Source organism: Cydia strobilella, chromosome Z, assembly GCF_947568885.1.
Source record: "Cydia strobilella chromosome Z, ilCydStro3.1, whole genome shotgun sequence".
NCBI classification, from domain to species: Eukaryota; Metazoa; Arthropoda; class Insecta; order Lepidoptera; family Tortricidae; genus Cydia; species Cydia strobilella.
Window position 1 is genome coordinate 38,018,848 of NC_086068.1, and position 18,945 is coordinate 38,037,792.

Below are 18,945 nucleotides of genomic sequence, written 5' to 3' on the forward strand. Positions count from 1 at the left end.
ATTGTAACAGAATTCGTCAAATTCAATGTAAACACATCGTTAATTTTTTAATACTGTGTGCCGAACTGACAACGGCATACTGTCGACCAGTGAATATGCACGTACTCCAGCCAACACACCGCCGAGTGCCTCAGAAGCGGCTATTTATGGTTTACCTAATAAAACACATATAAGGCGCACGTGTCTTTGTATAGAGATCAAAGCTCTTGATTAATTTACTCCTAATTTTAAAACTAAAACTATCACAATCGCGTACAAACTTACCATAAATAAACGTAAGTAACGCGATTAAGTCCCGTGTTAGTTTTAAAATTATGAGTGAAAATCGAGTTAGTTTAAATCAGTATAATTTACTCCTCTCTAAAATGTATTAAAATAAAATAAAGCATCATAATATGTCGGAGAACGGCTGAATTGTGCCATCTATCGCCTTTGACAGGCGTTTTATCACGCAATCTTTGACAAATAGAGCGAACTAGGGTGTTACGTCTGTACACTGTACACCTGAGTGGCGTTCGACGCAGTTCCGCCAAGGCATCATAGAGCGCGCTATCAAAACAAATGATATCCGGAACAATTGAAGTTATGCTGTCAATCAATCTTCAGATGAGAACGAACGGGAGAAGATGACGTCGGTGGCGGTTCCTGGTCAAATCCAATGGTTTGCTTAAAGATGAGAAATTTAACGTGTGCTATGATTTGTAATCAGTCTTGTCCTGTAAAGAGTGAGTTTATTATCGTATTTTATTGAAAGCCCTCGTCATCCACGATTGAAGGTTGTGATGTGTTGCTGATAGTATGATACGCCAACGATTCCCGACATATACATACATACATACCTCTTTCGCTTCCTTCACTTTCATAACATTCCACATACACACTCGCCGGTTTAGGGTGCTCTTGACCTGACCTTTCTTCAGGATTTCTCCGATCTGATCAGAGAAAGTCCGCCGAGGTCTACCACCTCCAACTCCCGTTTCTACCTCTCCCTTATACACTCTTTTCATCATGATATCTAAAGAACTAACTCCGAACGCTTGTTCACCACATTCCTACCCAAAAACGGAACCCAGACTGCCGATTTGACAGACAGCCTTAGCCAGAAGTAATAAGCAAATGTGTGTTACAGCCCCCTTGAAATTTCATGAACTTGATTAATACTGTACCTTACAAAAATATAGCAACAACTTTGAACGAATAAATAAAAAAAATCGATTTCACAATACAGCTTTAAATCTATTTCATGTTAACAATAAGAACTGTGAAGTTACACCCTTTCAAACAAAAAGAGTTTTTGAAAGGAAATCCTTAAATCATATAACATAACAGAAACAGTTTTTTAACTTCGTAAGACCCAGGCTTTACTCAAAGGACCCAGGGCATTTTTTGGGCCTCGAATTTGGAACTTTGTTTTAATTCTATAAGTTTAAAACTCGATTATAATTAGTACTTTCACAAATACGTGGGGACTTACAAGAAAGAGTTAAATAAACAAAGTCAACCATTTGGTGGTAAATTGTGATTTTAAAGGTAACATTTTATTGACCTGAAAGGAACTAGCAAATTGTCATCGTCTACGGAGCTTGAATATTTTTTAACGTTATGGAATCGGTTCCCGTTTAATAACCCTATAATTGTTCATTGTTATTTTTTGTGCCATATTTCTTTTAATTCTGTAAAGCCGCTGTTATCCGTATTCCGCATTTCTTTACGGCATTTTCAAAATTTTAATTGCCCCTAATTGTCAGGCGAAACTAATATTCGGCATTAAATTTAGGCACGTTATCCGTATTCCGCATTTCTTTACGGCATTTTCAAAATTTTAATTGCCCCTAATTGTCAGGCGAAACTAATATTCGGCATTAAATTTAGGCACCTATTACCCGTTGTAACAGCCATTATCGTCCATAATCTCCATCTCATTAATCCATTTCTTTCCTTCTACAGCTAAATTTATACGCCGTTATCTTTCGCACGTACACCAGTTCACGCCAGTGCGGAAAGCGGACCGTCAGAAAAATAATTTGTTTTGGTTATATTAATTTTTAAATTCCATGTGTAGATATTTTTTTAGTGCTGTTCGGAAGTGCTTTATAAATTATACGTGTTGTGCAGAAGTATTTGTTTTACTGCACTAAGTGTCCCTTTTTATGATTGCTCAATTAAGCATCCACAGAATAAATGCGGTAAATTTTTATATTTACACGACTTTTTACGCAACATTTTGGATTCCCGTCAATATCTGACGCAAGCGGAATATGGGAGACAGCTAAAAGAATCTACCAAAATCCAAAGCCTAACGGACATTCATGGCGTTGAACTATGGCAAGAGCAGGTCGATAGAAACGCTCCATGATAGTTATATTTGATTCCAAAGTCCGAGTTGTCATAACTATATAATATAAACATGCCATATTCTCTAAAAGGCCACCATGCACAGATCCAAAACTTTTTTTTAACTATAAAAAATGATAACACTATGCCCAGATGTCTCGCTTTACGAATCATGTGTAATTGCTGTTTACACACTACGATCTTTTTGTGTAATATAGTCTTGTTCGCAAACCGCAAATTTTCTTGTAATATTTGTCCACAATCGTTATTGTTACTCGGGAGGATTGGGTAAATTTTGTCCAAACCATATGCTTTACGTCGAACTCCCAGGACGAAATGTGAACCTTATTAAAGCACTAATTAAACATGTGTAATTTTTAAATAAAAATATAATACTAAAAAAAACGCCTAAGTTGTACCCATAATTAACGATACGGTCTTTATGAGCAAAGAGTAATTAATAGTAGAAGAGATGTAAACTCGAAGAAAAAACCGAGCGCCCGATATTGGCAATTGGATTATGTAAATGGCGCTGTACCGTACTATGTTTAGTGGTAACTGAAGGCCGTTCCATCGGTTTGCCGCTGTCTCTGTCACATTTCGCAAGAAAGAACGGGAAAGATCATGCGCGCCAAGTGTCAATTTTGATCGAATTTTGTCGATTTTTATTTATTTTAAAAACGTTACCCTACAATATCGAAATTCGAAAGCTATGAAATTACTATTTAAGTTAAGATTGTTTTTTCTTCTTTTTTTGTTTATAGTATCACATAATAAATAACCGAGTAAAGTTGGATTAAAAGTCCGAGTTTGAGGTTACTTTGGGAATTAATTGTATCGAGCGAAGTGTCATAATTCGTTTATCGGAAGCTATGATATTAAAGATAATATAGTCAAGAACTACATATATTTTTTCCACGTCTACGAATATCAACGCCTCTTAGAAAAACAGGATCATATAAGGAGATTTTTCGCCTTCTGGCTCAGGAAACCGCCTGAATGGACTAATATCAACTCTTAACAACCGAACTTACTTCAGCTGTCAAATGAGAGGTTCGAACTTGACTCTTACACTTTACACTTCTTAAATTAATTACACTTTTGACTTTAAGACGCTTAATATTGTCCTCGGTTACCGCGATGGTTACTCATGAAACAAAACTAAATTGCTGTAAAGGGTTCGAAACGTCGGTATGCATTATAAATTCAATATACGCGATATAATCCGTTTTCATGGTTTTATTTTAAGACGCTTGTCGATAACTGTTAAATCGGTGTTCCATTTTTATTATCAAAAACTCGTGTGCCAAACTCGTCTATGGATCAATGGGAATGACTCACTTACAGTCACTCATTAGGACTTTATAATAACCTATTTATATTCCGCCGTTTTATACATGTACTGTCCGCGCGCCAATTCCGTGCATTCGGAGGTCGAGGAAGTGGGAAGGTGTGCGCCGCGCCCGTACGTCGCATCACACCCCGCACTCGCCCGGAACCAGTGTTGGCAACGATAACAATGCTAGTTTATCGAGTCTTATCGATTCAGTCTACTAGTGTAAATTTGCTTGTACCTACACTAGCCGAAATCTAGACTGTACTATTTCAATAGGGATGTTGACAATTTTTTTGAACTGTTTTAATTTTATAGATAGACACGTATATAAAGCAAAAAAAATATTTTTAATATAAAATCGACTTTAATTAGTTTAGTATTTAAATTTCGCGCAAAAACGCTCCAAGCTGTTCCGTGATCTCAAGATACGACGATGACGATGACGGTAACGTAAAGATGTGATAAACAAACTGCTGTCAGTGCCACCTCTCCTCACCTCACTACCAGGTTTGACAACTTGTCTGTGCGTGTTTCTCACATAGTAGCGTCACGCGCTCCGATTTGCGTTTGCAGTCACGTGAAGCTGGTCATTATTTTAAATACTTTAAATTATTTTTAATTAGTTTATTACGCATATTTACACTAACTAAATATGATTTCAGCATTCTAATATTCCCTGCTATGGTAAAAACATAACATTTTATATATTCGCTATTCATGTCAACATCCCTATTGTACTTATAGAGTTTACTGTTACGCCCCAACTGTACGTTTTTGCTATTGACATAACCGTCGTATTGTTAAGCAATAGGTACGCCATTAGCAAATATTTTTATTTTATCAAAAACATACTAAGTAGTTATCTTTATTTTTATAATTAGCCTCATGCATGAAGTTTATATTTGAACGAAATATGTTTTATTCTGATGTTTGTTACCGTTATATCATGTTACAAATGCATTTCCGTTTTTAAATTACCATTTAATTACTTAAAATTATAAATAAAAAGTACAAAAATTTGCCCGCGAAAAGCTAGCGAGCGAAACGCTCGAAACGCCACGTGACGTCACGCGTTCGACAGATTAGTGTCATTAGTAGCAAATGTCAGTTGGGCCGCCCAACGTGTGACGTCATCACGCTCTGTCGAATTCGCGCCAAAAATTATGAGCGTTTCAACCGCTCAAAAATTTTCAACATTTTAAATATTTTTTAATAAAATAATGTTAAGGTTTACAAAAGTATTTTTATCATTTCCGGTGTTCCAACGATATAAATTATGAATCCAAAAATAAAAATAAATTCATGCATGGAGCTAATTATGTACCTATTTAACTTCCGCGCGGCGGCAATACAAGTTGCATATTATCGGTAACGTAATATCGACAAAATGACACCACTCGGTCATGACGCCCAACATTCCTAACATTCCTCATCCGTGCACGAAATTCGCGCGCGGGCAGCGTGACAATGACAATAATCATGAAACAAGGTCTAATTTTTAAATACATCTGCCCAAAAAAGTGATACTTTAAGTAGCTGTTTAGCGTGCGCAAAATTTGGTTTTGCAATAAAATGCTTTTTACTTTTATTTAATTTTTTAATCCTACTTTGTCTGTGTGGAATGTTGATCTCCGTAGTAAAAACCATGTCCTTCCCCGGGGCTCAAAATGTGATACTTTCACGTAAATCGTTTCGGCGGTTTAGGCATGAAGAGGTAATGACAAACCGACAGACCGTTAATTCTGCGTTTATTTCCAATGACTACAGCGTGAGAGGGGTATTATTTAATTTTCATCACACTTGCTTGAAAAAGATCATATTTCATACAGGTGCACTAAAGGACAAAGGACCATATTGTTCCCGCGGGAGTTATGAATTGTGGCTAATTCATACGAACCTAGTGGGATAAATGAGTTTTACTTTTCAAATACTGACGTTTATAATTAAAAATATTTAATTTGATTAATTTATTAGCCGTTTAAAATATTTTTACACAATTTTCAATCGTGGCTGAATGCTGAATAGGTCTGTACCTTCGATGGCTTTGATGCCTAACCTGTCAAAAAATGACAATAACGCGGACGAATGTTTCATTCAATGTCAGCGTGTTTAAGAAATGAATAACATTGTACGTAACTCCGGGGGTAATAATCTTGCAAACTCGGGTCTTTAATTCACTCCAGCCTGCGGCTGTCGTAAATGAACACCCTTGTTTCCAATATTTCACTTGCCCCCCACGTTGCACAATGTACTATTGTATTTCAGACGTTGACTTCTGAAAATGATAATTAACTTCTTGTCTGTGTAGGGTAAGCTGGTTGACAGTGGGTTGGTGGTGCACACTGTGCATAATCGTAAATTACGATTAATAAAGTTTAATGTGATTATCCGAAATATATATCTGTATGAATTAATTTATATATTATTTTATTGTTAACTAGTTTAGTAAGGTACTCCTATATGACATTGGTTTATATCTTGACTCATTGTAATTTTTTTATTTAAATTTATTTTGTAATCGAGGCCTGGGTCGACCGTGGATCGACTGGATCAGATTGACAGTGGGTCAAAGCTCGCTAAAGGAACCCTGATTATGCAAACATTTTTTAGCGAATAAAAAGTTAATTTTGTTTTAAAACTGCCTGGAGAAGTTTCCTAAGTAGGAAAATATTGTTTTATTGGCTTAAGACTTGTCTAATTAGGATTGTTCCTCATCTTAATTAGAAAAATTAAAATATCATGAAAAAATTTAGAATTTACGTTATCTGATACAAAGATGGGACTTGTGGCAACATATAGCAATATATATGAAGGTTCAGAAAACACTCGTCTGCCAGCTCCCAAATGGCCGAAAGTACGTCTGCCGGGCACTTTAAAGGTACGAAAAAAGGTGAAATTTACGTCATCTGATACAAAGATGAGACTTGTGGCAACATATAGCAATTTATATGAAGGATCAGAAAACACTCGTCTGGCAACTCCCAAATGGCCTAAAGTGCGTCTGCTGGCCATTTAAATGATTACCAGGGATACGTTTAAATGCCCGGCAGACGTATTTTCGGCTAATGGGGAGCTGGCAGACGAGTGTTTTCTGAACCTACATATAAATTGCAAAATATTGCCACAAGTCCCATTTTTGTATCAGATGACGTAAATTCCACTTTTTTCGTACCTTTAAGTGCACGGCAGACGCACTTTCGGCCATTTGGGAGCTGGCAGACGAGTATTATCTGAACCTACATAAAAATTCCTATCTGTTGCCACCAGTCTCATCAAATCTGATGATGTAAATTCCACTCTTTTTGGTACCTTTAAAGTACCCGGCCGACGCATTTCTGGCCATAGAGCAGCTGTCAGATGAGTGGTTTCTGAAGCTACATATAAATTCCTACCTGTTGCCACCAGTCTCATCTTTGTATCAGATGACGTAAATTTTAAATTTTTTTGTAACCGGAAGTGGTACTTTTTTTCGTGCTTTCGGTCAATTCTAATATGTTTTTCAAACTTAGCGTCACTTTTATGAACGTGTGCCATGGGGTTTATCCTTCAGTATCAGATGACGTAGTAGATCATACGGTCCCCGCCCGTACTAAAACCAACGAGTCCAATAATTTAGCAGACGATTTGCATCTTTGACTTACTGTAGAGCACCGGGTGATTCAGTGCACCCTACCCGCCACTGTTACACAGTGAGTCGATTCCCATTTTTCATTAAAAGCGTTACTGGCACTAAATGTAGAAGTATAACATAATGAAACTTGAATAAATGATGTCTACAATAGTACAGAATTCATAAATCAAATACATATGTGTCACTGTTGTTACTCGAGATACGAGCATTAGAAAATGGGGTGACCCAGTGTCAACCGTCTTACCCTATTATAAGAATCCGACGGATATTTTAGGATTAGTTTTCCTTTTTTTCTGATCTATTATATATCACAACCAAGGTTGGAACCCATGATTTTTTTGCCACCACACACATGAAAGGTTAAAAAACATTTAATATTATTAATAGTACAATCGGATTAAATCTAACCTCAAAATCCTTCCAAAGTAATGAAATTTTATGTAAATTAAAGGTCTCTTTTTCATGTCCACATTATTTCACATTTGGGGACCTCGAGGAATCGCAGTCATTTTGGAAAATGTATACCATCCTGGAGAAATTTGCGTTTTACTCTAAATCTACGTTCTCTGTAAAAATATGGTGTAAGGCAACATTAAAGCTTATTATATTCTACACAAAAAAGTCCTAGATATCTTTGCGGAAAAAATACATCTTGTTATAGAAAATAATAGCTGAATCCAGATTTAGTGCGGAAAGTGTATGATTTCCGACAAGTGTATGATTTCCGAAGAATGTATAAAGGAAGTCGGAAATCATCTTTACGCACGTGTATCATACAATGTTTTACTATGCATTATGCAGGTAAATAAAAAAACATATCATGGCAAATAAGTTTAATTATTAAAAGGAGTGTTTTAAATCGACAAAGTTGCAAATTACCTATTCGCACGTGTATCGCACAACGTTTTACAGTACATATGGCCCTTTAAACTTTCGACATATGCACGAAAAGTGCTCTTTTCCGCATTAGTGCGAGAAAGTAGCACCATATGTACTGTAAAAAAAATTGAAAACAAAAAGCACTAGTGCGGAAACGTAGTACTTTCCGCATGATATGGCTCCGTAGGAAACGCACTTTTCGAGCACATGCATTGTAAAAGAAAAATCAATACAGCCGCCTTGAGAGGATGCCGCATATTAAATCATATTTTTACTTCTAGCGCCTAAACTATTTAGTGGATTTCAATGAAATAGACATGAGTAGATCCATAATTGGTACACGAGGGCTATGCAATACAAATTTACTAAAATAAATGCAGGAAAAATATTTAGGACTTAAAAATGTGACTGCAAAAACAGATTTTAGGTCTTAAATGGGGTTTAAACAATAGTGACAGTAATGAAATTTGACACCTACAATTTCAGGGATCCCTGTTTGCGTGTCATAAAATTGGAGCTTCGTGGACCACGTGGATCAAACGCCATCTTGAAAAGTATGTCTTTTTTGGTTTTTCTGTTTTTCTCGGAATATCTGTGTTTAATATGAATACTGTGTATGGCGAAACAAAAGCTTATTATGTTCTACACAAAAAAGGTATAAAACACCATATCCCTAAAACGAAGCTTTCTTCTAGAAATATGATTTTTCTTTAATAAAACAAGTGTAAACAAGTTCTGAAGGGCAAGAGGAATCTACCGATACGTCATTTTAAAAAATCGGTCCAGTATCCTGAGCTACACAGGGTGTACTGATTATATAAACCCATAACCCTACTTAAGACGCAGTCGAGTAAAATGTTGATGGGGTATAACGTGTACAAATGTGTAGACAAAAGTGAAATTGATATACCTACAAGATTTCTATTAAGAGAATATCCCCTGAAAGAGTAAAGCGCTAAATCTGGATTAAGCTATTATTTTTTATAACAAGATGTATTTTTTCCGCAAAGTTTTCTAGGACTTTTTTGTGTAGAATTTAATAAGCTTTAATGTTGCCTTACACTATATTTTCAAAGAGAACGTATATTTAGAGTAAAACGGAAATTTCTCCAGGATGGTGCACATTTTCCAAGATGGCTGCGACTCCTCGAGGTCCCCAAATGTCAAATAGTGTGGACATGAAAAAGAGACCTTTAATTAACATACATACCAAATTTCATATCTTTGGAAGGATTTCGAGGTTAGACCTAATCCGATTGTACTATAAGGGGATAGATCGATCATTTGTGTTTGCGAAATAAACACCACAATATAAACACATACGGAGTGAAATCACGTAATTTAACAACGATGTATTTCTTGTTCACAGATATCATTTAACATTTTGTAGATTTTTTTAAAATAATTCTAAAAAGTTTGAAATATAACTTCGACAAAACCCTTTTTTCACTTGTTACTGCTTGCTACTAGGCTCTCGTAAATTAGTTTACTTTCGATGTATCCCCTTCAGAGTTAATTATGAATGAAAAAATAACTTACCACACTTCCATTGAATATTATTTTTTGATCGCTTTTCTAAAATTCCTATACCCTCTAAAACATTTGTGATGTCGTATATGCGGCGTTTTTGAACCGAGAGGTGCTCCGCAGCTATATTCAAGTCGAGGACGCCGTTTGGGGAAGACTTCAGCAAAGCAACAAATTTTTTTGTAAGTAATCCTAATGATGTGTCGAACCTGAAAACATTTATTTCCCAGTGATGAATAGATTCAACACGGTGAACGACGACGTTACTATTTCTAAATTATCTAAACGATAATTCTTATATATTACATCATACCTTGATCTTTCGCTGTACTTTTTCATAGAACTGGACGGTCGGCTGTACGGTGTGAGAACTTTGACTCGTTTTTGCTTGGGCGTCTTGAAATCTGCCTTCATAGGAACTACATGGCCTTGGCTACCGGAACTACTCTCACTCAAATTCAGTCTTCTTTTCACCGCCTGCGCAAAATATACAATTGTTGTTATGACATTAGTGATACAATGACCCGTAACGTAACCTTTTCATGGTCATGTTGATCCGATATATTTAACAAATAAATAACATTTCGTATCGGGAAAAAAGTTTAATTTATGGCTATACAATGGCGTTAGAACATAAAGTAATTTAAGTACTATAAATCTATAAAACCTTTTATAGATTCATAGTACTTAAATGACTTTATATACAATTAAATCTATAAAACCTTTACAAAAAAAGATAAACCGACTTCAAAAGGGATGAAATAAAATATTATCCTTGTTAGGGTTCCGTGTTTAAGTATATGCGTTACCAACTGATATGTTTGAAGTCGGTGCCAAGCCAAATTTTAAACCTATATTCATAGTGATTTTGGTGCAATTCGATAAGGATGCGGCTATTTAAGTATGTACGTTGGATAGCCTAACGCAGCGTACTACGTAGGCGAACAACACGCGAACGCGAAGCGACGCGGCACGGCGCCTTAATTAATCCTTTGATACCTATAGAAGTGTATGTGGGCGATCTCGTTGCGAACGCCAACGCCTTGGGCCGGCCGCGCCGCGCCGCGTCGCTTCGCTTCGCTTCGCGTTCGCGAGTGTTCGCCTATGTAAGATGCAGCGTTACACGGCGACAATAAACGAACTTTCTGTAGGTAGGTTAAGAACACACCTCAGAACAGAAAACACGGTTAAACCTTCTTGGCGCAGTTCGTACCATGTTTGTCGGCACATTAGTGTAAATCTAATGCGTTTATTTGTCGTCGTATTTTTTGAAGAGCATTAATTTACTAATTCTTGAACAGTCAATTCTCTCACACCTACCCCTCACCTCTCAGTCTCTTTGGTTGTTTCCAACACTACCTACATCAAAAATCATAATACACATACGAGGGAAGTTCCGCATTTCGTCCGTGGTCTTCATCATCAGTAGACTTACCAAGAGTTTGACATTGATATATTCGCTACCGTGTGCGTAACTTACTGTTTATGCATCTCGCTCTTACTGGCATATTAGTGTACAAAGTAAGTTACGAAGACGCTAGCGAATATTTAGTGTCAAACTCGTGGTTAGTTGCACTACATCAAATTGGTGGTTTTTGGGAGGAAGTGCTTGAGTTACTTTAGAAAACACAGAAATCACCATACACGTGCCTTTAAAAATTGAGGAGTTCCCTCAATTCCTCACGGATTTCATCATCAGATCAAAACCAAAAATGTTACAAAAACACCTTGGAGGTAACTTCTTTCAAACAGAAAAAGAATTACTCAAATCGGATCATGGGTGCCGGAGTAATCGCTGAAATCATTATCATCAAAACAATCATAATCATCAGCTCCACTTCATCAAAGTGGTGGTTTTCGAGAGAAAATGCTCGACTTGCTTAAGAAAACACCCAAATCACCATACATGTGCCTTTAAAAATTGAGGAGTTCCCTCAATTCCTCATGGATCCCATTATCAGAACACTACCAGATTAATGTGGGACCACCTTGGAGGTAGTTCCTTTCAAACAAAAAAAGAATTGTTCAAGTCGGACCACGGGTCTCGGAGTAATCGCTGAACATCCTACATTAAGAAAAATCATCACCATCATCAAACAATCATCTTCATCAGATCCGCTTAATCAAATTGGTCGTTTTCGAGAGAAAATGCTCAAGTTGCTTAAGAAAACACCCAAATCACCATACATGTGCCTTCAAAAATTGAGGAGTTCCCTCAATTCCTCATGGATCCCATCATCAGATCAGAACCAGATGAATATGCGACCAACTTGGAAGTAGCTCCTTTCGAACAAAAAAGGCACATGTATGGTGATTTAGGTGTTTTCTTAAGCAACTCGAGCATTTTCTCTCGAAAACCACCAATTTGATGAAGTGGAGCTAATGATGATGATTGTTTTGATGACAATGATTTCAGCGATTACTCGGCAACCATGATCCGATTTGAGTAATTCTTTTTCTGTTTGAAAGAAGTTACCTCCAAGGTGTTATTGTAACTTTTTTGGTTTTGATCTGATGATGGAATCCGAGGAATTGAGGGATTTCCTCAATTTTTAAAGGCACTTGTATGGTGATTTCGGTGTTTTATAAAGTAACTCAAGCATTTCCTCCCAAAAACCACCAATTTGATGTAATGCAACTGTAGCCTAACCACGAATTTGACACTAAATATTCGCTAGCGTCTTCGTAACTTACTTTTTACACTAATATGCCAGTACGAGCGAGATGCGTAAACAGTAAGTTACGCACACGGTAGCGAATATATCAATGTCAAACTCGTGGTAAGGCTACTGATGATGAAGACCACGGACGAGATGTGGAACTTCCCTCGTATGTGTATTATGATTATTGATGTAAGTAGTGCTGGAAACAACCAAAGAGACTAAGAGGTGAGGGGTAGGTGTGATAGGTGAAGGTAGAGGGTATTAGTGTTTGGGGGGTTTGAGGTTGGGAGTTGAGGGGAGGTGAGTTGATGGGTCGGGGACTGAGGGGTTGGGAGTTAAGGGATTGGGGGTTAGGGTTAGGAGTTAAGGGGTCTGGGGTTAGGGGTCGGGGAATGGCGGTTGAAGGGTTGGTGGTTTAGGGTCGAGGGGTTCAGTGATCAGGGGTTGATGTGCTGTGAGGTTGAGTGATCGGGGGGTTTGAGGGATTGGGTCAGTGGCGGGGCGGAGAATGGATTTAGTGACAGGAATGATTTCTCAGGCGGACACGAATGAAAATTTATAAAATTGGGGCTCCGCTCCGTCAAAAATTTCGCTTTCTAAAAGGGTTCCGTCACTAAAAAAGTTTGAGAACCGCTGGCGCAAAGGATCTAAATTGAACCCGTTTGTTTTTGTAGCTACGTTAATTTTTGCAAAAAAAGACTAGATTAAAACGGGGTAATTTCAACTGGTCTCCATAGTAAATAATGATGGGATCATGGGACTCGTGTCTATTAAAACGCAATTCGCCGTTAAACGCAAGTTTGGCGAAACTTGTATAAGTTTAAAATGTGTTATACTTTTTTGAAAATAAAAAAAAAAAAAAAAAACAGTCGATAATGTGTCTACGGGTTTACACTTTTTTTTTCTTTTTATCTGCGATAAAAAAAACTTATTTTAATATAGCACAGTATTATTTAGTGTAAAATTTGACGCGTAATAAAATAAAACTAGAGACCTGTTGCGGCGTCAAAACGCCGCTAGAGTATGGTTCTAAAAGTTAGGTTGCCTGTCCACTGAAGCGGAGCGGTAAGCGGGGAAAAAATCCAGCAATAGAATTTCATTAAAATTTCAGAGCGGAGATTTTATGCCATTCAGTCGGTGGATTTTTTCCTCGCTCATCGCTCCGCCACCTCGCTCCGCTTCTGTGGACAGGCAGCCTAAGACTGAACGCTTAATGAAATCAGGAAATGTGACGTCTTCAGATGAATCACTGGCTGTCACTATCTATTTGATGCTGACTATAGCCACAGAATATGAAATCTTACACATAATTATTTCTTATAAAATGGCGACACGTTTGTATAATTTAAGCGTATTATATTATGGTCGCGTAGCACCTACCAGCATGTTTTGTGATCGTTAGTTTTGATGCAAAAGCGACATAATTATATGCATCTTTCTAAACTAAAAATCATGATACGCGACCGCGATATGATACGGTACAAACATTTTACAAACATTCCGTGACATTCCGTGTCTGGGCTATACCGCGAAAATCAAAGTTCAAATTGCGGGCATCTTTCTCTGTCACTCTAATTACGCCTTCATTGGAGTAAAAGAGAAAGATCCCCGCAATTTGCGAATTTCAGTTTTTGCGGTAGACCCTCTGACCTAATAATAGACATAGTATATACACGTACTTATAGACATGAAACCGAGCGACCAGGGTATGGATGGTATAGAAAGGAGAAGCAGAATTGTTGCAAAAGTGACCGCTTTTAGCTTTAAATAATAGTTCCTAATCTCTCCGGTGGCGCTAGTTAGGCTCTAGGACATGTGTATAACATGAACCATATAAGGCAACAAATAACCCGAACAAATTACGTAGGTTGTTTTAGTAGTATTTCGGTGTGTGGTGGCGCCGCCCAATTACTGTTTTTTGATGGACACTTTTCGTACATAGAGATTTGGCTCCTTTATATAGTTTCCATGGACCAGGGGTAAGAGAAAGACATATTCATGTATTAACAGTTTCATGTATGGCAGCATAATCCTTTTTAGGGTTCCGTACCCAAAGGGTAAAAACGGGACCCTATTACTAAGACTCCGCTGTCCGTCTGTCTGTCACCAGGCTGTATCTCACGAACCGTGATAGCTAGACAGTTGAAATTTTCACAGATGATGTATTTATGTTGCCGCTACAACAACAAATACTAAAAAGTACGGAACTCTCGGTGGGCGAGTCCGACTCGCACTTGGCCGGTTTTTTCTCTTTCACTCTTATAAATTTCGGTATCTCGCCATCGCCTCCATTTCATTCGGCATTTTTTCATGGTCGGGTTATGCCATCATAGCAAACCCGACATGATAAAAATAAAGCATGGCACTATTTTCTCTTTCCTCTTATAGGAATCGCAATAAAACTATCTTTCTCTATCAAAGAGTGTCAGGCCCTTGAACCTAATTTAGTTTTTTTTAATTTACTTTTTTGAAAGTCTGTACAACGACTGGACCGCGACCTTCGGCATTTTTTCATGGTTGGGTTATGCCATCATAGCAAACCCGACCATGAAAAAATGCCCGGTCGGTGATAAAAATAAAGCATGGCACTATTTTCTCTTTCCTCTTATAGGAATCGCAATAAAACTATCTTTCTCTATCAAAGAGTGTCAGGCCCTTGAACCTAATTTAGTTTTTTTTAATTTACTTTTTTGAAAGTCTGTACAACGACTGGACCGCGACCTTGGTACCGTCAAAATATCTCTTTCTCGCTCTCGGCGTACGGCCACCACCTTAAGCGCCTAACACATTACCGCACCGCACCGGTCATTGTGCGATGCACCTATAAGTAAGTCACACAATGACCTTGGTGCGGTGCGGTAATGTGTTAGCCGCTTTATAGCCGTATTTAACAGACTATCGTAAAAGCTGTTAGAGACTACTACACCTCACCGCGGCCTTGGTGCGGTGCGGCGCACGTATCGATAGTGTGCAAGGTTGTCACTGTACATACGTTAAGGACGCAGCTATAAGTTAGAGCGAGTAAGAGATTTTGACCGCACCAATACGGCTTTTCGAGATATTCTCTTTCTCGCTCTCACTTATGGGTGTGGCGCACCAAGATCGCGGTGCGGTGCGGTAGTCTGTTACGGCTTTTACATACGATCGCACATACGCCGCACCGCACCAAGGGCGCGGACCGATGCGGAAAATGGGGTTGACCGGTCGACATAATTAGCAGAGGGCGCCAGCATAGCTTGCCCTGTCAATCCCTACAATTGAGTCAAATTTTTGTTTTTTTAATTCCCTGGATGCCAGCCCTTTAAGCCAAATCTCATAGAAATAGGGGCAAGCTATGATGGCGCCATCTCTGCAAACCTTTGACAGTTGCCAACCCCATTGGCTGACCGTTTACATTAAAGATCCGACATCATTTAACATCCTCATAAGAACAAACCTCGCCATACGTGCTTTTTGAATTAAATATAGATGCTTTTCCCCACCGTTTTGTATGGTTTATGGTGGGCTGGTGAGCTACAAATTCTGTCCCTCACGGGCACACGCGGTAAGCCACTTCTATGTGCCAAAGCAACAATAAAATAATTTTTAAGAAAAAAAACCGACTTCAATGGGGGATGCCGCTGAAAGCATTTTTAGATTCCAGACAATGAAATGAAAAAGACAGCATCTTTTGCCTAATTATGTAGAAAAGGAGGTAAACCGACCCACTTTTCTAGTAGCATTTCGTTTTTGTAAGGGTCGCAGTTCTAACCTAACCTAACCTACTTTTCTGGTAGCATTTCGTTTCTGTAAGGGTCACAGGTCTAACCTAACCTAACCTACTTTTCTGATAGCAGTTCTGTTCTGTGCCAATCGCAGTTCAAAAGCTACCCACCCACCTAACGCACTTTTCTAGTAGCATTTCCGGGTCCGGGTCTGGGTCCGGATCAGAGTCCGGGTCCGTGTCCGGCTGTCCGGGTCCAGGTTTGGGTCAGTTCGGTCCGGGTCCGGGTCCGAGTTGGGGTCCATGTTCAGACCCGGGTCCGTGTCAGAGTCAGGGTCCAAGTTTGGGTTTGGGTCCATAAGGAAGAGAACAAATAGCCAAACGTGAACTATGTGTCATTGAAGAGTTCCATTCTGATTATCATCAGCAGTTCCACTTCATCAAATGTCACTTTTTTAAATGTAAATGCTGGATTTGTTGATGAAAATACAAAAATCACTATATGTATGATTTTCACATTTGAGGAGTTCCCTCGGTTCCTCGTGGGTCTCATCATCAGAACTCGAGCTTGACAAAAAAATGTCTTAAAAACCTAACTTGCTTAACAAACATAACGAAGAGGACAAATCGCCAAACGTGAACTATGCGTCATTGAAGAGTTCCGTTCTGATCATCATCAGCAGTTCCACTTCATCAAATGTCACTTTTTAAAATGGAAGTGCTGGATTTGTTTATAAAAATACAAAAATCACTATATGTATGCCTTTCACATTTGAGGAGTTCCCTCGATTCCTCATGGATCCCATCATCAGAACTCGAGCTTGACAAAAATGTTTCTTGAAAACCTAACTTGCTTAACAAACATAACGAAGAGGACAAATCGCCAAACGTGAACTATGCGTCATTGAAGAGTTCCATTCTGATCATCATCAGCAGTTCCACTTCATCAAATGTCACTTTTTTAAATGTAAGTGCTTGATTTGTTGATACAAATACTAAAATAGTATATTATGCCTTTAACATTTGACGAGTTCCCTCGATTCCTCATGGATCCCATCAAAATCGGTCCAGAAATGACGGAGTTATGGAGTAACAAACATTAAAAAAAAAAAAACACAACCGAATTGAGAACCTCCTCCTTTGAAATCTTGAAGTCGGTTAATAAACATGTGTCATCTTGATGAGTACGATGTGGATGACACATGTCTGACATGTTGTCAAACACAATAATAAAATTTTATGGTGTTTTAATATAATTTTTAGTGTGGTATATGCATGTTACAGTCTCAAAACAAATATTTGAATGGATTGGATACCTTACATACCTTACATATATAGGTTTGAGTTCAATTCAATCTCAAGTCAGAACAAAGGTCACGTGGTACATTTTTTTCAAATTAATTTAGTACTTTTTCGGGAAAAAATCAAAAAACTAAGAGCTTATTGCAAATCTGTAGCATGAGACGAATCAAATGACATATAATTTATTAAAATCGGACCATAACTGTAGATCTGATGGGATGAACAAAAATCGGCCTCGCGTAATATATATATAGATATAATATAGATATAGTCCTTTACAGGGACGGTATTTTTAAACGAGGTATTTACATCGATAAAAACCTCGCATCGTGTACATCACTTGTGTTTGTTCAGTTTCATACAAAATATGGACGAAAAGTCGAAATTTGTCAGCATCTCAATTTTAGTGGGATTATTTAAACTATCGTCGAAATACTATTACAACTACATTAGATTAAGTGACATACAAGCATAAAGCAATAACATAGCATAGGTGACTAAATATGCGACTCACCTTTGAAAAACTTATAAAAAAACATTAGAAACCACTATTTTTATAGGATATTTGAGGAGACAACTCGCAAGTGCACACAAGGAATTTTGTCGGAAACATAATAGCCGCGTAGATCAGAGAGCATTCTGTGTCATTCAGAAATTATGAACAAGCGTTTCCGCTATCTGGACATAGATGACACTCTAGATAATAATGTAAAACATGGAATATATTTCGATTAGTTGATATTTTCCGCAGTCAGGATTGCCCCGCTGCACCTTATGTTGTATGATTATACATTAAAATAGTTTACGCAATTCTTACTGTCAACGCGAAAACTGTCATTTTTAACACTTCCGTAAATCCATTTTAATTTAACTGTAGGGTAATGCTTAACTTGATTATCTAATCACTTATAGAAGTGGAACACACAAGGCATTCAGCAAACTCGGTGAACAACAAATGCAACTCGTAGCCCACGCGGGCTGGAGCCGACCCGAGCGAGTGGGGAGGGACCCGATGCCAACAATGCGGTACATAAATTACATTCTACACAAAAGGTACCGACTACCGAGCTCTCGGAAGGGACTTCGAGCAAAAGAATGGCATCTTTTGGTCTTAAAATTAGTATTATTATTAATAGATAGCTATTGTCAAATGTAAGTTCCTTTTGTGCATGTGTGGAGCGCATAATCAGAGCAGATGTGCCTCTGCGCTACAGCCTCAAGATAACACACAATAAGGACACCCCTCTCGGTTTTCGGTTTATTTTATTAGCATAATCTAATGAGCGCGATTAATTTAAAAAATATAATATGATTCTTAGGGGTTATAGTTAGGTCATATTTTTGATAAAATCGATTTCGACTGGCAAATCATGTTACTTTTTGGCAACCGGATTTTTCAACCTAATTTGACCCCGCTGAATCCGAATTTGCCAGTTGCCCGATCGAAATCTTGACCGGAAGTGAGATATTCAAAATGGCGGCCATTATTACCTACCCTAATGAGTTCCTTGTATGGAGACCCATATTTTTTTAATATATTTTTTGATAATAATTATTGCACAAAATAGCA

The 18,945-nt window shown here is 37.9% G+C and overlaps 2 protein-coding genes across 2 annotated transcripts in view; both read right to left on the reverse strand.

Moving 5' to 3' along the window:
* Positions 1-18,945, reverse strand: part of LOC134754943 (uncharacterized) — a 246,828-nt gene that overhangs the window by 143,636 nt on the left and 84,247 nt on the right. The window lies entirely within an intron of this gene.
* The window catches only part of LOC134754865 (transcription factor E2F2), a 60,894-nt gene that overhangs the window by 25,195 nt on the left and 16,754 nt on the right, over positions 1-18,945 (reverse strand). Inside the window, exons 3-4 of the mRNA XM_063691314.1 lie at positions 10,021-10,184; positions 9,720-9,916 (exon numbers count right to left, since the gene is read on the reverse strand). Coding sequence (XP_063547384.1) covers positions 9,720-9,916; positions 10,021-10,184 — 361 coding nt within the window. The remainder of the gene's footprint in view (positions 1-9,719; positions 9,917-10,020; positions 10,185-18,945) is intronic.